Genomic DNA, 24,150 nt, shown 5'->3' with positions numbered 1-24,150 from the left:
AGAGGCACTTAGTGTTGAAAACATTTACACTTAAAGGAAGAAAATGGAACTAAACTTTCAGGAAAACAAAGTCAACGTTAAACCCCCACCCACCAGGCAAGCAGTAAGAAACGGGTATGCTCAGATAAAGTTTGAAAAAGTATATTTATATCCCTAACAAAATAATCTCCCGCAAGACCATCCCTAACCCCAACGATTGTCCTTCAAAAGTCCCCAAAAACCCAACTCCCAATTCCCACCCCCCAAAAGTCTCTAAAAAAGGGGCAAGGGACACTATGGGCGGATGCTGTCAACTTTTTGGGCCAGGGCATCATGCTCCTGGCGGAGCAAGGCGTGCTCTACGCGGAGCCCCTCCAACTGGTTGGAAAAGTGGTGGAGCTCCTGCTGGAGGCGGGACACCATCAGGGTACTGCGGCGCAGGCGTGCCTTCAATGCCTTGTAGGTGCAACGGCTGTGAGAGGAAGCTGTAGCTGTTGTCCTTGCTACTCGGCGGTGGCGTTTGGCTTTGGCAGCCTGGCTCAGTCTGGGTGGACCACTGTGCTGGGTGGCACTGGCAGCCCGTGGGGGAACGGAGGCCGATGCAGACGACGTAGTTGTTGTGGTCGACTGCACACTTTCTTCGTCCTCCAGGGCCACCAGCCGCCGATATTCGGCCACAGTGGCATCGATCCTCCGTTGCCGGGCCGCTCTAGCCAGCTCCTTCCTCCTTGTTCGTTTGGAAGGAGAACCTATATGAAGAAAGAAAGACATAGTCTGTAACCAATGCTCCTTAAGATTAACTCAATCATTCAGCAGAAATTTGTGTTGCACTACAACTAGCAACTTGCAAACGCATTACATAACTATTGAGGCCAGTATCTATCTAACCCCACACTTCTTCATCCTTGCTCTAACATTAGTGGGAGTTTAAGGAACAAATTCAACGAGCACTATGGACTTCCATTAGAGTCGACTATGAAAGTACACCAGTCTTATTCTTCTTCTTGTCTCTTGTTTTGGAAAATTGGTACGTTATCTTCTGCAAGCCGGCATAATGCCAGCGCAGTAAACTTGCACCCGAGAAAAAGAGACGCACGCCATGAGGAGTGACCTAGACTTGCGTTGCGTTACTGTACCCGTCCAGTACATGCAGGTGGTGAAGCTCTTACTTTTCTATTACGGGTGGCACTGAGAATACTCTGTTACAACTCAAGGGCTACTCCTTAATTAATTTAACTTTCACCCTACAGTGGAAATGAGTACTAGAAATGGAAAATTGAAGAAGATAAATAATCTGATTATCTATCACTTCAAATGGGATGTTTTTGCTTATATATGGGATGACTTTTGGTGCTTTGCTTTTTATTGAGTGACCAGTGATACATCCACACATGAATGACTGAGTACTACTAAACTTATTAAGAGAGGTAGGGAGTGGCCACCGTAATAACCGGATCTATGCAGTGCTTGCAATACAAACTACTGCTACTATTGATGGTAGTATTTGGACAAAATTAAAAGTTCTTTTCCTTGCCTTTCCTACACTGGAACGGACGTGCGGGTGCAGTGTTACATGCTCTTCAAAGTTACACTTAGTTCATCCAATGACCGTCTACTCTCTCTAGATCATGGGTACTCACAAACTTTCTCTCAGGGGCTACATTTACAGTGTAGTTTGGGGCCGAGGGCCGCACTGGTGGGGGCGGAGTCAGAGGGGGCGGGGCTAAAGCAAAACGATAACTTGTGACCATGAGGTTGCACACAGGTCCCTGCAGCAGATGCCCTCACCCACTGAGCCACCAGACCCAGCATTTACATACATCTCTCTCCCTCCTGCTCTCCCTCCTGCCCTCCCTCTCCATCCCTCTCTCCCTCCTGCCCTCCCTCTACCTCCCCCTCTGTCATCTCACTGTGTGTGTGTCTATCTGTGTCAGCCTTCAGCCCGGGTTGAGACCGCTTCCTCAACGCGCACACACAGACAACAACACCAAAGTACTTAACAGGTCTTTAAAAGACCATTAACATATTATTGAGGCTTTGTTTGTTGTAGCGCCCCTGCTTCTCCACCCTGACAATCACTGCTTGCCCGGCCCCACAGAGGCGTTGTTCTATTTCACCTCTTTGTGGCCTTGCATCTCCACTCTGCTCTGTGGGGGCCGGGGGAGCAGTGATTGTCTGCAAGGTCTGCGCACCGCCAAGGAAGGCTTGCCGGGCCACCACCGGCCCGCGGGCCGTACTATGAGTACCCCTGCTCTAGATACACATATGCTATCTAAGAGTCAGATAGTAGCATGATCCAGGTATATGGACACATACAGTTTCTGTGTCACCCACCCAGGCTGTTGTCCTTCCACCCATCATTGCTTCATCATTCACCCAGCCATGCATCTCATATTCTTGCCTTCCCAGCTAGTCTTCAATCTCAATAAGTAAGGAATATATAAGAGCTTACCTCTGGCCGCCACCACCACCGTCTCAACTCTCACAGCCGCCGCCTCCTCCCCTGAAGAATCGCCCTCCGCCTCCGTGTCGAGCACCACCACCTCCACACTGGCCCCGCCACCAGATGTTCCACCTACAAAGTACATTTAAGAATGTTAGAATAAAGCACTCACTAGTCTTTGGTCTAGGAATGAAGACATGTGAAAACAATGTAATTTGTGACTGTCTACGTTAAAGTTAAAAAAAATGTCCCTTTTTCCAGGGAAGGTTGTCTTGCTGCACTTTTTGGCACAACTGATGAAGGCTGTTTTTTTAACACGCACCATTTTTCTCCACACAGACAGAAGATGGACTTCTAACAACAAGATCAAGTTGAAACCAGGTGAGAGCTCGGCTCGACCACAAGAAATGTCTTCAATTAATCATCAGCACTAACCACTTTTCCATTATCAGTTAAACGTTTAGTTTTATTATGACTTCATTTTAATAAATGTGTTTACTTTTAATAAAGCTTTTAAACTTAAATACAATCTGTGTATTTTGGTCCAGACTAGAGTGACTGAGCGAAAGGTTTTGCAATTTTTGCAAGCATGAGTCCAGATAGAACACTTCAAAAGACATTATGGACAATCCCAGAGGACTGCACTAAGTTGATAGAGCTATTGTTGACTAGAATCATGGGAGTTTCGCCAACCGTGCAATCTTAGTTAGCTACACAGACAGACTAATAAGAATAATCTAGTAATACCACAGGGAGTCATAGTAGAGGCAGGATAAGAATTTAGATACAGTTTACAAGAAGAGCAAAGACAATTTTGAAAAAAGTCAAATGAGGAACGCTAGGAAAAATAGGTACTTGTCTAAAATGAAAACTTACTGGGGCCAGCAGAGGAGCCCTCGCCTGCCCGATCCTGGCCCTGTTGAACAGCATCCGCCGCCTGCTGCTCCTGTGTCCTCCTCTCGCCCCTGGGGGGAGCTGACGTACAACATGAAAGAAAGAACAGAAAACATGGATGATTGTTGCTTGTCAATGTCAACCAAATCAAACATTTCAAAAGAACAATAACAAAATATTTCCGCGAATTTATATTGATTAAGGTTAGATTTCATTTATTTGCGGACCTGTGACTTCGAAAGTCACGTAACTCACTAAACAAAGTACTGAAACGTTCACCTAGGACTGGCAGGCAGCAGTCCGCAGGCAAGACGCAAAGTGACAGACAAACTCCATTGTGATTTCAGTCAGATCAGTGACAACACTAACAGTTGCCTGCTACATTACCAGTCATTGAAATAGTCAAACTATCAATCCACCGCCACTATTTTTCTTATTGTCAGGGGTACAAAGGAAGGGGCAGATTTAAGCCCCTTGCGGCTCTTTTGCGCCGTTCTTGCGTGACTTTTGTGACGCAGCAGCTAAACAAAAAAGGGCGCCATGGTGCGGCGTATAATATTATAACAACGTGACGCATTTGGGAGATGCATCCCGTTATAAAGCCCTGCGCCATCAGGGGGCGTTCCGGCGCAAGGGAGGGCATTCCTGCGCTGGAACACATCCTAATAGTGGCTGAGGGAAATCTACAAAATTTCAATCAGTCACCTTTAGGACAATGATGCGTCACACAAACCCTGCACCTGCTTGAAGCAGACGTACGGCTTGACCCAGCATTGGGGAGATAGGGTACCCCAGAGCATTGCTGGAGCTGCGCCATCGTTGTGACGCAACTCCAGCAGTAAAGCTTCGGTGACGTTTTGGGCCCATGGTGCGCCGCATTGCAAATACGGCGCACCATGTTTGGTGGTGGTAGCGGGCCGCACAATTAATGGCGCATCCCTGCTACTTTGCAGGGATGCGACGGTAATTGCAATTCTGCCCCTTAGGGGCATACTTACTTACGCGTTCTGGCGCATCTCCAGAGATGCGCCAGATCAAATGCGTCACGCAAAACTACCCTTGCGACACGGCAGATGCGCCTCATTTACAATGCGGCGCGCCCTGGCGCAAGGGTAGGCACTTGCGTGACGCATCTCGTCACGTAAGAGCGGCGCATCGCTGGAGTCACGTCGCCAACGCAATGCAACTCCAGTAATGCTCAGGGCCACCCAATACTTAACATGCTGTGTCAGTCCTTTAGCCTGCTTCGAGCAGACATAAGGAATTGAATTGACGTAGCAGCGTCGCAGAAGTGCCTGCGTTAAATCTTGTAGATTTCACGCAGGCAATTTTGCGAGGCGCACAGCCGCCGGACCGCCCACCCTGCGTACTAGGAACGCACCCATTGTGGTGCAGGCCCATGGCTTTATAACGTGACGCATCTAGCGTGACGCATCTCCCTAGATGCGTCATGCTGTCAATGACTCGCAGGGATGCGGCACGTTTACGCCGCTGTTGCGTCACGCAAGGCAACGTAAACGTGGCAACGTAAACGTGGCGCAAGGGGCTTGTAAATGTAATCTGCCCCCTAGTGTCTAGCATTACGCAGTTCTGTAAAGTACACTCATACATAATAGTTACTCAGGCCAATGAGACCACGAAATAGAAAACAAATAAGCATAGTAGCAACGCCACTGAGAAGGAGCGCAGTGCACCTGAAATGCACAGAAGATTTTGAAATATAATTTAACTACAATGTAATCGTCATCAGCGGCATTATTGGCTTGCTCCATGTAAAAAACAAATATTTGCAATACAACAACACAGAGCAGGAGAAAACATCATAGTAGTGAGTGATTAAATGGCTACTACTACTCACCAAGCCCGGGGATCTCCAAGCCGAGCTGGTCCAGCAGGTCACGCTCGCGGTCCAGGAAGTCCGTCCAGCGATGGGTGACCTGGCTGTAGGTGCGCTGGACCCCGTAGAGGTGGGATATGGCCCAGCACACCTTCTCCCACCGCTTCCGACGCTCCCGCATGTTGTAGCCGCCGGCCGCGATCCTGCCGCCTCCCGCGATGGTCCTGGGCAGGCGGCGCTGGACGAAGTAGACCAGCGCGCCCACTCCTCCGGGCTGAATATCTCCCGTCGAGTCACCTGCTCCCCCCTCAATCTCCCGCATGCTGTCCTGGCACTGGGTCCAGCACTACTCCCCGCCGCCGCTGCGGCCCTCAAGTGCCTGGGCAGCTTCACGGCGCCTGGCTTGACCATGGTCTGGGCAGGTAAGGTAGGAAGAAGTAGAAAATTAAGAAAGAATAGGATAGGGAAGAAGAAAAGAAAAGAGTTTAAAAAAGTAGTTTAAAAGTAAAGAAAAATAGCAGAAAAGACAAAAATATACAGCTAGGAAAAGAGAGGGATAGATAAGAAGCAAAATCGTAAAAAAAAAACTGAAAATAAGCAAAGGATGGCAAAGATACCAAGAGGATTAAACACCATGCCCAGACACAGGAAATGAATGAAAAACAAGATGGCCGGCGCCCGTTCACGAGCGCGAAAGTAAGTTCGCGCGAGATTTTCCTCGCGATCTCGTGCGAACCTCTAGATTTCCCGCGCGATCTCGTGCGAACCTCTACTCGCAATGCGCTTACTGCGCGAGATTATACATAGCGGGCGGAAACGGAAATACGTCACGCAAACAAAATGGCCGCGCCCGTACTCGACCTTGGGGTAAATTCGCGTGTTGCGCTGCAAGCGGCTCGCGAATACTGCAAAAAAACTCGCGAAACAACAAGCCGCAAAAAAATAAAATGCTCATTCGCACAAATTGGCGGCTTCCGCGGTCGGTTTCGCACGACGCCGCGCCCAGCGAATAGCGCGAAAAAAACCGAAAAACGATTTCAGCAAAAGCAAAAGCAATGAGCAGGTGCAAAAGGTCAACCTCATGATTTGTAACGATTCTTTGTAGTGCTTCCTGAGGGGGCCCTCCAGAATTCGGTTGCCTGCTTGCAACTATTGTGTGACCCTGCTCTGACCTTAACTGTATGCCACAAAGGTCCTGATTTACAGCTAAAGGAGCAGACAAGCAGGTGCCAGGCTGGAACTTGAAATTCTTTCAGTGACACATTAATTAGCCCCTAATTCATTATTGTCAGTTGGGGCAGGGCAGGTGTTGTTAATAAACTAACCCCAAATTAATTCATGTCAGTTCAAGCAGGGCAGGTGGGCTTGCTTTTCCCCCCCATCTTCTACAGTGATGATGAACCAGAGGGTGGCATTGATGTAACAGAGGGTGGCATGGGTCAAAGAGAGGGTGCCAGTGGTGAAACAGAGGGTGCTCGGAGGCGGTGATGATGAACCAGACGTAGAAACAACATAGTCGCGACCGTTGCGAGCCGACAAGTAAGTTCGCAATTGCGAACTAGTACCAAATCCTCGCGAACTGGCAGAAACAATTGCGAACACACAAAAAAAAAAAAATCCGCAAATTCGCGGGAATTCGCGGATTTTGCGGATTGCGAGTTCGCAAATCCGCAAAATTCGCGAACGCGAGATCCGCAAAATTCGCCCATGGTTACTGCCAGGACATGTCACACACTTAAGGTACATGACCTACCTTTCACCTACAACTCACCCTGTCCATAGGGCTAGCTAGGGCCTACCTTAGGGGTGACTGACATGTAGTAAAAGGGGGGGTCACAGACATGGTGCCATTTCACAGCGGCAGTAGCACTGCGCGCACAGGCCCTGCAATGGCAGAGGCCTGAGACAGGTTTGAAAGGCTACTTTGGTGGGTGGCGCAATCAGCGCTGCAAGCCCACCAGTAGCATTTAATTTACCAGCCACGGGTATATGAGATACCACTTTATAAAGGACTGACAGGGAAATTAAATATGCCAAACAAGTGTAGACAATCGTTACCATATTTATCACAGAGAGCACACGCACTTTACACTGAACAGCAGCGCTAAAGTGCCCAGAGTCATTAGAATCCCAAAGGTTACTGATTTTTTTAATGTAGTTTCATGTTTACAAAGACACCCTCTATGTGCCTTAGAGAATTCTATACCCCATGAACTTGCTGGAAAGCAGAGGAGGAGGTTGTTTTACGTTTGATATATTAAGAATACTATCAGCATTGAGTACTGGGTTGATGCTCATGGCCTGCTTTCTTCACCAGTTTGTTAGTGCTGTGAAATAACAGGTGTCAGGATCACCTAACTCAACAGTTCATATTTTACCAACCTCAGATTAATGGCGGAATGGGTCTTTTCCATACTTGAACTTTTACTTGCAGGTTAGCTGAATAGCTCAGCACTTAAATCACTGAGCTTTATGTTGATTATGTTGATATGTTGAAGTCCTGGTAAGAGCATGCAAAGGCAAACATTGTATACCTCTCACCATAAACAACTGCACATATCGGTAGCGAACTGCTAAACACGGAAACAGCCTAGAAAGCTAGTTTTTTTCCAGTTAAGAAAATATTTTTACAAAACGGAGTTTATTGTGCTAAAGTTCAGAGAGAGAATACGATGTACTGAATGTGGCTTAGCTTAATTCAAGCATTTCTACCCATCTGTTTTTTAAGTTAAACGTCCTAAGTGCGACTGGTAAAGCCAGATATGGATCACTTACCTCAGAGAGCCTAGGGCTAGCGCTGGACCTAATTGGTAAGGCCCAACAACTAAGCAAAATAGGTCAGAAAGGACGAGCCTGGCAGTTCAGACTGGACTCTTCCTATTCCAGAGGGACCGGGGTTCATTTGTTTATGTTTTTCCCAGTTTGTAAAGGCACAGTAACCAAAAAACGGATGGACTGCATTGCGTCCCAGAGGAGTTATCTGTGGCTGAGATTAATCATGGATCAAAACTGAGAATGGAGAGCTTCTGAGCTCCGTCTCAGCCAATCAGAGCAGGAAGAGAGATGCAGCTAAATGATTGGTCATTACAGGGGAAGGACAGGGGAGGAAGAATGTAAAGGAGAGAGATAGAGGAAGAGCGAGGGAGAGATCACAGCAGAGAGGGCGCTTGGCAGGCTTTTTCGTCCCGATATAAGAGGAGATAATAAATCCCTCTTCTCTTCATGTACAACAGTGCAGGTGTGAGCAAGTTCTGTGCACGCTACTGTTCACCGCTCACCTGATGTGTCCTCTGAAGTCACCAGTGTGATCGAAGACCAGCTATACAGTGTAGACTTTTCTAACACACTATAGTAGTTATGCAGTGTTATGATGTGACCCGCTAGTGGAACCAAAGCAGCTCGGACCATTACACCAGTTCCCACAAGCCATAGCTCCCACTATAACATTCAACCCATTTCTCTTACACGCTCCTCAAACTTAAAAAACCCAGGCCTCCCGCTAGTGGAGTAGCAGCATTTGCTGCCATTGTTAAAGGAAAACAAAACTGGAAGGGCCCATGGCGCGCCGAAAATAAAACAAGAACAAAAAATAGTGTTAAAACAGAGCAAAAGCAATTAATACTAAAACGCGGGCTGAGCAAATAGCAGCAAAAATGTACCTTGTTTAATGTATGGCGTGTGAATGTTGTGTGGGGTGGGGTGGAAGGGAGGGGCTCTGGAAGAGAGACTCAAGGTGAGGCTCTTTAATTATAAATTGAAAACGCTTGCTCTACACTGCTGTGTAATGAAAATAACACACTCCATGTGTGCTCATGAGGGGGGCGGGGAGGGGGGCGCTGAGAAGCAAAAGGGAAGAAGGGGTTAAGGGTGGGTGCATGGTGGGAGGGTGGTGCGCATGTCACACACAACGCAACTAATATAAACGGGTGGAAGCCGAAGTCACGATTGCTGTCTAAGGTTAGCCGCGCGTGCACCAAGCGTAGCGTAACAGGACAATTAATTGTTAGAAAGTTTAATAAACATTGTGCAAAAAAAGCAGTTACTCTACTGTGCAAGGGGATTGGAGGGCTTCTTATGGCAATCCAGCTTCCTCAGAGACACTGTGAAGCGCATGTCACACAAAGTGCAACAAAAATGGGAGGAAGCTGTGTCTCAATGAAATAAATAAATAATACAAATACAAGTGAAAGTGCGCCAGCTTGTACAGTGACAAAACGCATGCTAAAGAGTCTGTGTATACATACCAATGCCCCGCACGAAAGAGAAAGTGCGCCGTACGTGCGATGTGATGAAAAGAGATGCCCACGGGACTGGGGAAAATAGAATGTAAAAATAAGTGGGAGTGTGTGAAAGTGAAAGTGCACCATGCGCGCACTGGGATGAAAAGAGACGCCCGCGGGACTGGGGAAAATACTAGTAATTAAAGTGGAAGCGCACCATGCGCGCACACCTAACGCATGCACATCTCCTGTCCGGGAAGGCACGGTGAGCAGGAGACAGGGAGAGAACAAAACATGCCTCTCTTCCAATGAAAACCTCACATTTTGGAGCTGCACCAATCAGAAGCATGGGTGGAGCTTCCACCCACGCTTAGAAGCTAAATCGATGACAATAGATCTTGCGAGCAGTGCATGCGCTGTGTCGCTAGGCAAGACCTAAAAAAAGCTAGGAGGAAGGCAAAAAGTTCAGCGATGACCCTGCAAAAAGAGCCAAGTCCAACAAGAAGGTCGGTGGAGGTCGTCCAACACTGCCAATCAGGTCTGGATGGCCAGGGGGGGCCTCGCTGGGGTGTTGGGCCACTCGGACTCAGACCTTGGGCGTCGGGTGCAGAGTAGTGAGGCCTCACAGATCCGGCTGGATCTGGAGTACTGGCTTGGGTTGGTGTTTGACAAATCCGATGTCCCCAAGAGATAAAAGTTATTTTAGAAGGCAGGGCAGGTCCCCGGAGTTCTTGGAGGCTGCTGGCTTCATGACACTCTGGGTTCAGCTTGCAGGGGGTCAGAGCAGGAGACAGGCTGGAAGGGCCCGGACCAAAGCAGTTGTGGTGGTCACCCTCTTTCTCAGCATTGCTCTTCGGTTCTTCTTCTTGTCACGTCAAATCTGAAGAGGCAAGGTTCAGGGGTGCTCTTAAATACTAGATTTAAGGGTGTTACAGGGGTGTGCAGGTTGGGACCAATGGATCCCTTCCCTGGGGTGTCTACACTCTTTAGTATGCCACCCTCCAGACCTCCCTCTGGAGGCATACGCCTCTTCCTGATTGGAGGGGTCTCCCCATGTACAAGATGGTGGTGAATGAGATGTGTGCTTCACCTTGTCTCACCCACCCAAGGGGTGAAGCTGACCAAGGTGGGCACACCTCCCTTCCTGGCTACGTTTTTCTGCCGGTTCTTGCACCCAAATTGGGGGTCAGAACTAGAGGGAGCCAGTTGCTGATAGCAGCAAAAGGCTGGGGTAGCTAACAAAGGTGTAAGCCTTTGAAGCTCCCTCTTCAAGGGCCTGCCCATCCTGGGGGAAGAGGTTTGACACCTCTGCCTAGGATGTGGTTTGTTCCCAGCCCCAGAGAGCGTAGGGCTTTCTACACAGGGGTCAAGAAATCAGTCTGGTGGTGGCAGATTGTGGTGGCAGATGGCTGGGAGCCAGTCAGAAACCACACCATGGGATGTTGTCTTTCTCTAAAATGCCCTCTGTGTGCATTTTTCATTAAATCCAACACTGGCAACACTCTGGGTTTAATGTGCTGGGAAGTTTGATACCAAATTTCCCAGTCTTCAGTAAACTCCCAGCCCATGTACTCAAAATTGCTTCACTGCACTTACAATGTCTGTGAATGGCACAGACTCTGTTGGGGCATATTGCTCTTGCAGCTATGCCCTCTCCTGGATATGGTGCACCCTGCCTTAAGGACTGTAAGGCCTGCTAGAGGGGTGACTTACCCATGCCACAGACAGTGTTGGTGGGCATGACACACAGGGATGTGTGCCATGTCGACTCTTTAGTTTGGTCTCCACCAAAACACAGTCTGCCTTGTCAGGGTGGGGGAGTTAAGGTGAGGGTCTCTGAGGGTGGCATAATACATGCTGCAGCCCTCAGAGGCCCTCTCTGGTCACAAGGTCCTTGGTACCAGGGGTACCTTTTACAAGGGACTTACAGGTGGCCCAGAGGTGTGCCAATTGTGGGTACAAAGGTACAGTTTTAGGAAAGAACATAGGTGCTGGGCCTGGTTAGCAGGTTCCCAACACACACTCAGTCAAGTTGGCATCAGGTATCTGGCAAAACGTTAGGGGGTAACACACCATATACATATAGAGATGATATATAGCCGCCTTTGCCCCCGACTTGTGCCCTCTATGTGTCCATTCTCTTCCTTTGCTGTGCCGTGTGCTTTGAAGAACCCTAAGCGTAACATTCGGTGTAATGCAAGCAACCAATGGGATATTAAGGAACAAGGATTTGCCCTAGATTATTATCCGCTCAAAGATGTTCCCTCAAGGTACTTTAATTGTATTGGCTGACACATAACATAGCAGGAGACAGACTAGAGTGAACATTGTTAGAGACACTCTCTATTTGTGATGTGATGTGATGTGGGGTAGAGGTGGAATAAAACACAGCTATTAGAGTTGCAAGAAACATTTTAATATCCAACCACGGTTGTGCTTACATACACAACATGGTAATAACTGAGAAATATACATATCTGTACAGTAAAAGATGTGGCCAAATAGTAAAAAGCTCACAGATTGAAATACACAATAGAAAAGAAAAGATTATCCAATGAACACATAATGGTAAACCAAGGAGACTGAGGACCCTTGTCATTCCAGGTGAACGACTTTTTAGATATAAAGTTAGGGAAGACATATAACCCACAGGTAGGACGTGGTGGGAGCCCACAGGAACTAGTTCACCTCCGGGGATCATCAGGGTCCTTTTTGGGGTCTCTCGATCTGTCTGGGCACAAGCCAGCCGGATGCTGGATCTCTGAATGAAAGAGAAGTCTGCAAGGGTTCACAGCAATAAATGGTAATGCAGGGAGGGTGTGTGTCTGCCACAGTCACCACTCAACTCACCCACACGTGTAGATGTCTTGTAAACTTCTTCTGATCTCTTTAATTGGAAGCAAGAGCTTCCAAGCACTGTATCTACATATTTGATTTCTTGGCTTTGGTACAGGCAAGGTCCACTGCAGCTCAGGCCAACAGACCTTCAGCAGGCCCGTCTAGTGTGGTCCTAGCCACACGAATTGGGCAGCGCTCCTCTGCCAAAGCTCTAAAAGCAAGGAGGTCTATCAATGTAAGTGCCAAACATATCTATATTGACCTGTTTATTTCTTTGATTAGAAGTCCTATGTACCCAGGTCGTGGCAGAGTTTTCCTCCTTATCCAGGTTTCTGTGTAATTCATCCTCTGCCCTCTGGCTGGAATAGCTAGTGTGGCCTACTGTCCACATGACACCAGGTAGATACAATCTCAGGTACTCGACTGCTGCGGAGAGAAACATTTTGTTTGCCCCTGAGGCAGCACCTGAGACAAGGAAATCAGGAGAGAAAAAAGTGTGGATGGGGCGGTCCTTGTAGATTCTCTGCTGGTACCATCCATCCTACATTTGCTCTTGCTATTCCATCCCAAAACATGTCTGTGGTCATCTGAACGCAACCCTAAAGAAATATTCAACAAAGTGTGTGCGAACCATCTCCTACTAGTTTATGTTCTTATGTTTGCGTTCGTTTTTGTGAAAGCTAGGAGCATAATATTTGCAATTATTCAAACTAATAAAAAAAAGTAAACATGAATGGACCATTTATCACAGGCCATTGGACCTAAGAAGGGAAGGGCAAAATATGTCAGGCAGCGCCAGAGGATGTAGTATGTGTGTGTTTTATATAACTCGAACAGGAAAGAAGCGTGGCCTTTTATACCTGTTTCTTATAATTGTAGCCCCCCCCCCTCCCAAAAAAGCCTCCTTTAGCTGAAGTGCTTTCTTTCTTCCACCGGGTTGTTTAAAGCACACTTCATATTTTCAAATTGTTTCTTCTTACTCAAACTTTTGAGCGGCGAGATGGTGCAGGCGCGAGTTATGTTTTTTGGAGATGAAAACTGTGGCTAACATCTCTGGTGCACGCGTCTAAACTCTCTCTGAGTTTGGCGCTCGTTTAGGACGGCCCTGGCCAGCGGGGGATCCGTCGGTTGGGGCCCACAGATGTGCAAATCCGTTAACCCACAGAGGGTTACCAAAGACTTCCTCCCTTCCAGAGACCTCCTGCTGCACCCTGGACAGGGGTATAAAGAAGGGGTCACGGAGAGCGCGCCAGAAGTCCGGCCGAACCTCGAGGAACCATGACCCTGCTGCTCCTGTGCGCTGCCCTCGCCCTGCTTCCGGCCACGCCCCTCGGAGGCCCGCTGCCAGGTCGCGCCAGAATGGTGAGAGGGTGTTAATTGGATGGATGATGATAATTGCTGGTTTTCAAGTATATGTAGCGCCTCATGTTAAACTTCCGCCGTTTTAAAGCGCGCTAATGAACTACTTTTTTTATATTAACTCATTTGTCGTGCTAGTATGGATTTAGGGGTTTCAAGTATGCTTCAGTTTTTCTTTTTGGTAGGTTTTGGTCGCTTTAAAGGGAAATACAACACCAGAGACAGAATTCGACAGTCCTATCAAACGGGCAAAGAGAGGGCAGTGGGCGGATGGTGTAGGCCAGGTAGGATCTGCTAGCAGAGGTGTGCGAGCCACTGAAAGGCCACGCCGGATCCCGCCTGGCTCAGCTCTAGCTCCGCTCTAGCTCCCCTTGGACCGTCGAACCCAAAACAAACTTTCGTGTGGCTTCACCCAGCGGCCCACACTTTCACTTTCCCGCCAACAATTAAAGTCAAAGCATTAACCTCCGATACCAAACAGGCCAGGGAAAGGGATATCCATCTAGTGGCTGAATTGCTACATGTGTAACAAGAAAACCTGGCAATCAGTCCGACCTCTCTGCTTAACCAAGTTGTGTAATCCTGGGCAAATATTTTATTTCACCTAACCTTATTTTTCTTAATTATCGAATCCAAGAGCACGTTCAAATACGTTCAGGATCACTGCTGTACAAAATCCTGTTGTGTTTGTTTTAGTGGACTATAAAGTTGCTCCCTCTTTATAGAACCTAGGCCACATGTAAGGTACGCAAGAAAAATTACTTGCCTCTCAGTTCACTCAGCAATGGCTTTGTCGTGTGGGAGGTGGGTGAAAATGTTTCTAAGTCCTCGTTTAAAAAGTATCCAGTTTAAAATGTCTCATTGCAGTGATGCATACAGTCTGGGGCCATATTATAGAAAGGGCCCTAGGGGTGCAACCAGAGACGCAACTAGAGCCAAATTTCGGGGGTGGCTAAGAAAAAATGTCGGGGGGAGGGGGGGGGCTAATTCTTCGAGCAATGGGCAGAGTGGAGAAGCAGGGGCTCTAAGAAAGGGTGAAAAAACAACAAAGCCTCATGAACAAGCAAATGGTCTTTCAAAGACCTGTGATGTACTCGGTGGTGGCTGTGTGTGTGCCTGGGAAGCTGTCTCAGCCAGGCTGACACACACGACTTGGGACTGAAGCCTTTTGGGCCCAATGGCGTTGCGCGCCTGGGTCTAACAGGCATGTGTGCCTTCTTTCTATGCTCCTGGGGCACTTTGGTATTACAGGAGGGGCCGCACACACCTGTGCGGTCCCTTCTGTAATACAGATAGCACTGGCACACGCGCCAGCACAATCTCAAGAAGGTGTTCCTATGCAAGTGAGGAATCTCTTTGGCTCTGCACCCGTATTATGGACGTGGAGGCAAAGGCAAACATGCTGTGAGGAGATGCACTGAAAGTGTGCCACAATAAGGGGATGCAATTTCAGTGTGCCTCCTCAAGGCAGTCCTCCAGAGGAGAGAAAGGGGGTCCCATTGAACCCCTTAGACATCCCCTTGCAGGTGGGTGCAGTCACTCATGGCACCCGCCTGCAGAAGGATCTCTCCCTCCTTTTGAAAGTGCAGGTGGGTTGTCTCCTGCCTGCTTTGAAGCAGCCTCTCCGTATTTCACTTGAATGTGCTGCCCGCAGGACAGGACGAGTTCCCGGCTGCCCTGTGGGCAGCGGATTTGCTGTAATACAGCGTACTTTCCTTGTTTGCGTATTGGCACACCTATGTGAAGGGGCACCATAGTGTAAACAGGGAAAGTGCACTGTATATGTAAAATTCAAAAGAGTGTATTTCTTTAACAAGCAGAAGCGTTTCACCCTAATACATCATGGGCAGCATTAAATAAACGTTGTCATATTCTTTCATAGTGTTTTTTTTTAGTTGGGTGAGCCACTGAAGGCTGGAGGCAGATGCCTGGCTGTGGTTCACCTTAAGATCCGCTTAAAACATCGAGCCCAAAACGAGCTGAGGTTTCACGGTAGATGTGGCCTGATGGCTACAGCTGTCGAACATGTTACATGGGAACCCAGGTTCAAATCATGACCTTGGCTCAGCATCCTGTACATCTTGGCAAGTATCTCTGTGCCAAAAAACAAAAAAATAGTAATGTAGCTTGTGTCTGTTGTGAAGCTCACTTATGAACATTCTGCAAGGTTTGCGCTATGAAAAACTGCCAAAAATAAAATGTGGATTCTGTGTGTCACCACATCCTATTCTCACACTCATTCTCCAAAAATGTAGGACAAAATATGACTCTGTAATGTTAGAAAGAGATACCCATATAGTGTCTGAATTGCACAGTGTGAAACTGAACATTTGGGATCAATCCCTGCTTCTTTCTTTGTCTTTGACCAAATTGTGTGATTCTAGGCAGATACTTTATTTTACAGAACCTCCTTTTTGTTCATTATCACATAACAGACCACCTTCAAATATGTGACTACAGCATGCAGGCTAAACAAAAACCTCTTGTGTTTGATTTAACCCGTTCGCTGCGGGTGTCGGCCAATGGCCATTGCGAGCACTACCTCCGTAGTGCTGCACACGTCCGTTGGCCGACGTGGCCCCGCCCGCTTAATAGAACACTCCGCACTGGTGCTCGAAGAAGCAAATGGGTTCATATCGTATAATGTTGCGTCCTATAAAATAAGGCTCTATGCCACATATAGGGTGCGCGGGACAACTGCCTTAATTCTTTGTTCACTAATAGCAGGGCAGGGACAGGATAGTTTCTCAGTTCATGTTTAAAAACTTTCACTTTTAAAAAATGATGTCTCAATGCAGAGACATACTTTGCTGTTATAAGGTGAAATGCTTCCATGTGTTAAAGAAATACAGTTTTTATGAATGTTGAAGACACCATACCATATTTGAACCTGGTTTGTTTCATGATTTACATGACATATTTTTAAGACTGGCTCAAATACCTGATCTTAGAGCCAGAGTAGACCTATAGCTTAGCTCTGGCTCGGCTCTCCATGTTAATTTATTGTCTCGTCCATCTCTTGGCTTGTTTTATGATGATTTGCATGCCAAATATTTTCATTGTGCAGCTCGTGGACTGGGTTTTTAGAGCCAAGCCACTCTTGACTTTGGTTTGGCACCACTTTTACTTGTTGGCTGGCACACCTGTAGCTTCTAGATCATTCCATGCATACATATTGGTTGCGGCTCTCCACAATTTGAACCTCAAACCAGGAAAAGATGTTGCTTGGCACACCTTCAAAAGAGATTGACACGTGTGTACCTGAAGCATGCTTAGTCACTTGCAGGGCCTCAAGATTGAGCGAGGGTTGGAGGTGCCTAGATTCAGAGAAATGCACATGGAACTGACTTCAAAAAAAGCTTTTTCTTAATAATTTTTTATTCATAGTCTTCTGGTGCTTGTTCATTTTTTAGGTCGAAGAGTTTGCTAAAGACCTCTTGGGGACATTCAGAAAGCTGACCTAGGAATTCCTTCCGCTTGTTGCTTATCATTGGCTTTGTGGTGTGTAACTCACATTTTCTGGCTATCTGTTTGCTGGCTTTATTTGCTTTAGGCTGTCCAGCTTGAGTTAGTCCCTCCCATTGCACAAACCTCATTTACTGTATTCTTCCATGAACTCGATTTTTGTAAACTGGACTTTAAATCTTGTTCTTATATTGGTGCATTTGCTGTGCATTCAAAGACAAAGATCAAATAGCAAGCACTCCCTTCTGAGGGAGCTTGGTGTTTACTTTTCTCTGTCTGACTTCAAAGTGAGAGAAGTTATGTGACAACCATCCTGAGTATCCATGTAAGAGGGGAGGGTGTAGGATGTTTTTGTTCTAGCACATAAAAAAGCCAAAATGTGCTGAAGTTGCAGAATATTTTTGAATTAGTGCAAATAAAGCACATTTTGTTTGTTATTCTGAAGTGTGGCAGAAAGAAATATTTGAATATGCTCAAAATACATCAATGCACTAGGTGATGACATTTGCACACATTATCATTTGCACGCAGTAAAACCATATTTCAGTGCAAATGTAATGGTCATTTCTATTGAAAATGTGTTGCCTGTAATGAAAGTGCGCTACCACACCATGCATACTCCACACTATGCCATCCGCTCAACTCCACGCCTTTCCGCTCTTTGCCACGCCACTCCATTCTTTGCCACTCAACTCCATTTTATGGCATGCCTCTTCACTCTATGATCCTCCAATCTACCCCACTCCAATCTACAGCAGTCCATTTTACCCCACTTCATTCCAATTTACCCCACTCCACTTCAAACTCTACTGCAATCTATTCAACTCCTCCATACTCTAATCTACTCACTCAATCTAATCTACCCCCATCACCACAGTCCACCCAACTCCACTCCTATCCACCCAATCTACCCCACTCCACTCTGCCCAATTCACCATACTCAGTTTTACTCTACCCAATCTACTGCACTCTAATTCACTCCATTCTACCACATGCCACCCAATCTACCCCACTCTAGTCCAATCTAACCCACCCAATCCAACCCACTCCACCCCATTCCAATCTACCCTACTCCACCCCTAATTACTCTACTCCAACCTACCCCTTCCCATCCACCCCCTCCAATCTGCCTCAATACAATCTACCCCAACCTTACCCTGTCTACCCAACCCAATCCAGCCCACCCCATCTACCCCACAGCTCTACCCACTCCACTCCAATCTACCCTACTCAACTTTAACCTACCTCTTTCAATCTACTACTCTCTACTCCTATCTAGCCCACTCCTATCTCACTCCCATCCACCCCACTCCACTGGAGTCTACCCCACTGCCCTCCAATCTGCCCAACCATAATCCACCCACTCTACTCCACTCTAATCTACTCCACTTTAAACTACTCCACTCTAATCTATCCCACTCCACTCTAATCTACTCCTCTCCACTTTAATCTACCCACTCGACTATACCCCAATCCACTGCACTTCACTCTTCCCCGTTTTATGGCACCCACTCCAATTTACCTCAAAATACTTCACTCTACCCCAATCTACACTACTCCAATCCAATCTACCCAACTTCAGCCCAACCCTCACCAATTCAATCTACCCCACTCGCCCTCTTTAGTCTACCCCAATCTACTCCATTCAAACAAATTCACTCTACTGATGATTTACCTGTAACTGTTAAAGCTTTTTGCTTCTGTAACTGATTTTATCAAGTGATACTATATGGTGCTGCTATATTTTACTTAGCAGTGATGCCCTTTATTCAGGCATTCAACTAATTAGACTTGTGTATTTTAAATGAAGCATTGTTACAGTTTTACTTAACTGAAAAAATAAAGAAACCTTTCACTACTACACTCCACCCCAATCTACCCCACTCCACCCCACTTCAACCTACCCCACACATTACACTCTACCCCACACCACTCCAGTCCACCCCCACTCTACCCCACTTCAAACTACTCCACTCACCCCACTCTACCCACTCTAATCCAATCTACCCTACCCCACTCCACCCCAGTCTACCCCACTCAAAACTACCTCAATCTACCCGCACTTCATTCCATGTGAGCTTGTTATAATCCACCCAATCTACCCCACTCCACTCCAATCTACCTGACTTCACTCCAGTCTACCCCACTCCACTCCAGCCTACCCCACTCAATCCCACTCAACTCTTGTACAATCTCCCCCACTCCAATCTACCCCAATATATTCCACTCCACTCTACCTCAGTCTACCCCAAGCTACCCCATTCTTATCTACCCAACTCTACCTACTGCAACCTACGCCTCTGCTCACTGCACCAATCTACTCCATTCCACTCTACCCCAATGTACCCCTCTCCAATCTGCACCTTTCACATCACTCCACGCCACTGTAAGCCATGTTGAACAACAGCCACACTGGTGTCCATAATGGTTAAAACACATTGCCAAAGCCAATAGCTCTCTCATTGGAGGGACCTATTGGCTTTGCCAATGCTTTGTTTTGTCCTGGCCCTCTTATCAGTTCCTTACTCTTCCTGTTTGTCTTTGCTTCCATCGTCCTACCTCTTCTCCTTGCCTCTCAGCCCCAATTTTGTACAGGCGAAAATTAGAGGGGGTACCAAATGGATGTATCAGGCGAGGGGGAGGAGGGGTCATTGTGTGTTCACAGGCTGCTCTCTGCTGGGAGGCAGTCAGCTAAGTCTGATCTGGGAACACAGAGAAACCCCACCCATTGATATTACCAGCTGTAGAGAGAGGGGAATGAAACAAATGTGAAGCTGTATGTGGGCGTACAAATCATGGCTGAGCGAGTCCGAATATTTGGTTGACGATAAGCTTAGCTCTTACCCTAGCACTGTCGTGTACAGGGTTAAGGATACGTATTTTGGTGACTGGCTTTGGCCTTGCTGGGGTAGAAGGTGCGCACTGCTGATGCGACATACCCTAACTGGTGCTTGTCTTTAGGCAGCTTGAGCCGCAGGTCCCGAAGCGACAGAATGATTCTTGTGCAGCCCAGGAACCCCGGTGGCATCACTAACCTTCAAGATAGTCGACAGGCCACCAATACTCTCACAAAAATAATTCTTGAAATTATCAGCTGCAGATAAGACTCTGAAGCTGAGGCACTTCTATATATGCAGGCTTGTGTGATTAGTAAACATTGCGGTGTGGTGAGAGTGTGGATGTAGCTGGAGCTTATAACACCCTGCATTGAAATAAAGGTTTGGTAATATGCAACAAACTGTTCGTTGGCCAACGCTGTAATGGTGGTCACCATGGCTACAGCCATTGGCCAGTAAGCAGAGAAGGACTGTCTCTGGGAGCTTAGACAGTCACAATGTTGATGGGTACTATGCATTAGGAGTGGATACATTTTGGGACTTAGTCACAAACTTCATTTTATTGTACTTTTAGTAGTACTACTAAACTACTACAAAATACTATTCATAAAAATTCGAGTGTAAATACCCACTTTAAATTCTCCTTTCTTTACTATGACGCGATCCACACACATGTCAGTCTATTACTTAGTAATAAAGGTGGGAGGGACCAGGGGAGTGGTTGATAAATGGGGCGTAGTTTCTACAAAATAAGTGGGGTTTATGGTGAAGTAGAAACAAGTTGTGGGAGGTTATTGAGGGATATGAAATGGTTGTGCACCCAAACACAAAAAGTGTAAACCCATTGCTATTTACAAAGTGCACTTCTAAAGTTACTACAGCCATAAAGGACCCAAAACAGTAGTAAATATGGTCCAGTTAAGGCTGAAGTAAGTCGAGCACCACACATGGCAAACCATTGGAACTGCAATAACCCCGCATGAAAATGAATGAAAGTAAAGATCAATGTTGTGTGGATGGGAACATATTGGATTTGGTGCTACCACTGAAAAACACATTTGTTGCTAAGGTGATACGATGGAAGAGTCAATGAAACAGTATGCAGGCATGCTTGTTAATGGACTGGGCAGTTGACTAAATGGGTGGGCAATGCTACTGTACTCGGATGAGTTAGTTTCCTATTTTCTCATGGTTTAATGTTGGTTGATAACTAAATGCGCCATTAGAAATATTTGCTAGTTCTGTAAGGCAAGATGAGGTATTTCCCCTGTTCTGTAATCTCCTGTGTATATTAAATGACATATACTTGGATCAGAGCAACAGACTTATAATATATGAAACTTAATCTTGTTGCAGTGTAAATACTGAATTAAAATGTAATGAGAAAAAATATGAAAGTAAAGACTTAAAATAAAGGCCTGTAGGAAATAATGTTAAATGAAATTAAATGATTTAAACTTTTTAATAATATTTATAAATGTAATTTAAAATTAAAATAATATCCAAAAAGAAACATATTTATTAATTGTAAAATATATTCACAACCATTTTAAAAATTGTAAAATTAGTGTATCAGTGTTTATTACTTTTACATAATTCTCTACATTACATTTATGAATTATTAGTACAAAGTACAAAAATATATGTTTTTAAATTTAGATGGGATTTTTTTAAATGTAAACTTAAGAAAAATAATTTCTATTTAATGTAATATATTCAAATGAATTAAATATTTAGTTCAAAATTAGGTCAATATTGCTTTAGCATCTTTAATAGTTTTTTCAACATTTAAAATAAATATATCACATTAATTGGCAATACTATTTAACATTACAAATATTTTTTTTTTAAATTCAAGTTTAATAAAATGTTTTTACTTTTCCCTCATGCTTTACCATAAAGAGATGCCTTCCACTGGGGCGGAGATTTCCCTTTGGTAAAGTATAGGGAAAATATAATGTCACTTCTCCACAAAAGCGCCTGACTGCTAGGGCTCAGATGTGGAAGCAAGTGACGCACATCTAATTCCGACTTTCAGTTTTGTTGGCTTATTTATAGCTTCCCATGCAGTTGTTCATCAATAATTCTTACTATCAGAAGCAGTGGTTTCATACCACATGACGATTAAGCGACACATTTTTGTCAACCATCATTTCCAATGGATTTCGTGTTAAAGTGTACCAAATGCCTCTATGGTGGGCAAATGGTTGCAGAGCCTTTGAACGCGCAAAACAACGTAAACGTTATGGTTCCGGTAAAGCCACAGTATGCATTTCGATGTTCCTGACAAATGCAGCATCTTCCTCTTCCAAGAAGTACTTGTCCAAACTCCTGTCTAGGTTATGATAAAGAGTTTGGTGTCCCTTTTCCTATTATCTAGTCTTTAGCCGGCTAGCGATGGGAAGCCCAGTTGGTGCCTATATGTGCCTTATTACCACAATAATTCCCAGAGCTCTATCATTTGATGTTGATGAATACCTTACCAATTTGTTAATGGGTTTAAGGTAAAGGCTACCGAGGTGCGGTATTTCACAGATATATTTATTTTTCCCAGGCACAGAGTTGGCCCCTTGTCAAAGGATGGTATGGTGCTTCGTGGGAGAAGAAACACCACCTGGGTAATTATTCAATGCCATATGGATGCTTGAGGGAAAGCTTATTGTCACTTTATTTTCTCAAGTCAAAGTCACATTATCCAATGTCTCAATTTAAAATTTCATTGATTTGTTGTCGCAGGATGGTACGATGCGCAGAGGGAGTACGGATCTGGGGAGGAAGACCCTGAACCTTCAACTCAAATCCTGAAAGTTAATGAAGCTGCTGGTGAGTCCTACTAATGGATGGCTAAGAGCGAGGGCGATAGCTGGGAGTAATGGGTAGAGGTAACAGAAGATCTGCAAGGTGCCATGATGACTGCTAAGGGAAGTACTTGACGTGAGCCAGTATTTGGCAGTGGTCGGCACCAGCACGTATTGGTCCTGACCCGGTCACATGGACTATTTCAGGAGGCTTGTGGTAATCCAAGTATGTTGCCGCACGGTAATGTAACACAGTGGAGACTGCAGGTCGTCTGTGGGCTCTTTATCAGATAAATAGGTAATACTTCTAATAGTAGATACAAAAGTGGAAGGTCAATAAAGCCCCACCTGGAACAGGGAAGGGGTACACACCTTACTTATCACAGATCGCCACCAGCTAAGCCAACTGTCCTGGCCATACCACATCATGGCAAGGGGACAGGGTAGATGATGACTATTTGCACACTAATTTAAGCTTCCTCAGGCAGTGACATAGATACCACAGTGGACCTGCTGGAGGATATGCCAATCCTCCAGGCTCCAAGAAGCTACCTGCCTGGTCCCTGTGAGGACCGGCCATCCAAAGCATTGATGTCTCATGCTATACTAGTGAAGGTGCTTGATGGGGATGTCCCTAATGTCATGCAGTTATTCGGACAGAGACCATCTATGCATACTAACCTGTTGGCCAAGTGTTGTAGCACATGGACAGGGTAGCCCATGACTATGCTCCTCAGTCTTGGGTTGGCTTTGCAGCTCCATTGGGGTGAGACTGGTCATGTACAAATAGAGGTACACACACGCGCACACAATTATTTTCTTGGCATGCCACAGCGCCGGGCCGCCTCCTTTCAATCTCCAGCCTATGCAGTTGCCCATAAACTTTTCAGTGGTTGCCCAGTGGCTGCTGACAGCAACCCAAATCCACCTCACTGACAGCCTGTGTGCGCTGCCTACCCTGGATGTCTGTCAGCCGAGACCCTATCCGCTCAACTGTTGGCTAAGAGTATGGACCGTGTACACATACAGAACTGCTGAAATATACAGAGCAAAAAGTGAGCTCCAACTAGCATGCACCAGTGAGTCAAAGAAGCTGCAAAGCTTCCTACCGGTTAGCTGCCCTCCGAGACCATTATCCTGATATAAGTTCAAGTGCCTCAAAAAGTTTTTCTGAAAGGTGCTTGTTGGGCTGTAAAAGCAGAAAATGACTGGACCCTTCCCACAGTGGTGGCTGTCCTGCAGATTAACATGGTATGGGGATCTATAAACTCCAGCACCAGAGATTATAGCTCCTGATATTCACTTATACTTTGAGCCCCTGATTTATGTCTCGGTGATTCAAAGGCATCCATACAACTGGAATAGAAGCACTTGGTGCATGGGTGCTTCCATAATGTCTGTAGCAAGTTCTCTGACTAGGAAGTGGCTAGATAGTTCAGATAGGTCTGCTTTTCTTTGTTCACCTCCATTTCATGCATAG

The 24,150-nt window shown here is 46.1% G+C and overlaps 1 protein-coding gene across 1 annotated transcript in view; it reads left to right on the top strand.

Moving 5' to 3' along the window:
• Positions 1-13,183: 13,183 nt before the first annotated feature.
• Positions 13,184-24,150, top strand: part of LOC147712836 (hatching enzyme 1.2-like) — a 33,037-nt gene continuing 22,070 nt past the window's right edge. The window contains exons 1-3 of the mRNA XM_086923508.1: positions 13,184-13,573; positions 22,427-22,490; positions 22,609-22,695. Coding sequence (XP_086779634.1) covers positions 13,490-13,573; positions 22,427-22,490; positions 22,609-22,695 — 235 coding nt within the window. The 5' untranslated portion in view covers positions 13,184-13,489. The remainder of the gene's footprint in view (positions 13,574-22,426; positions 22,491-22,608; positions 22,696-24,150) is intronic.

This window comes from Lissotriton vulgaris, chromosome 5, assembly GCF_964263255.1.
Source record: "Lissotriton vulgaris chromosome 5, aLisVul1.2, whole genome shotgun sequence".
Taxonomy (NCBI): domain Eukaryota; kingdom Metazoa; phylum Chordata; class Amphibia; order Caudata; family Salamandridae; genus Lissotriton; species Lissotriton vulgaris.
Note: the sequence above shows the minus strand (reverse complement) of the source record. Positions and strands in the feature narration are given on the sequence as shown.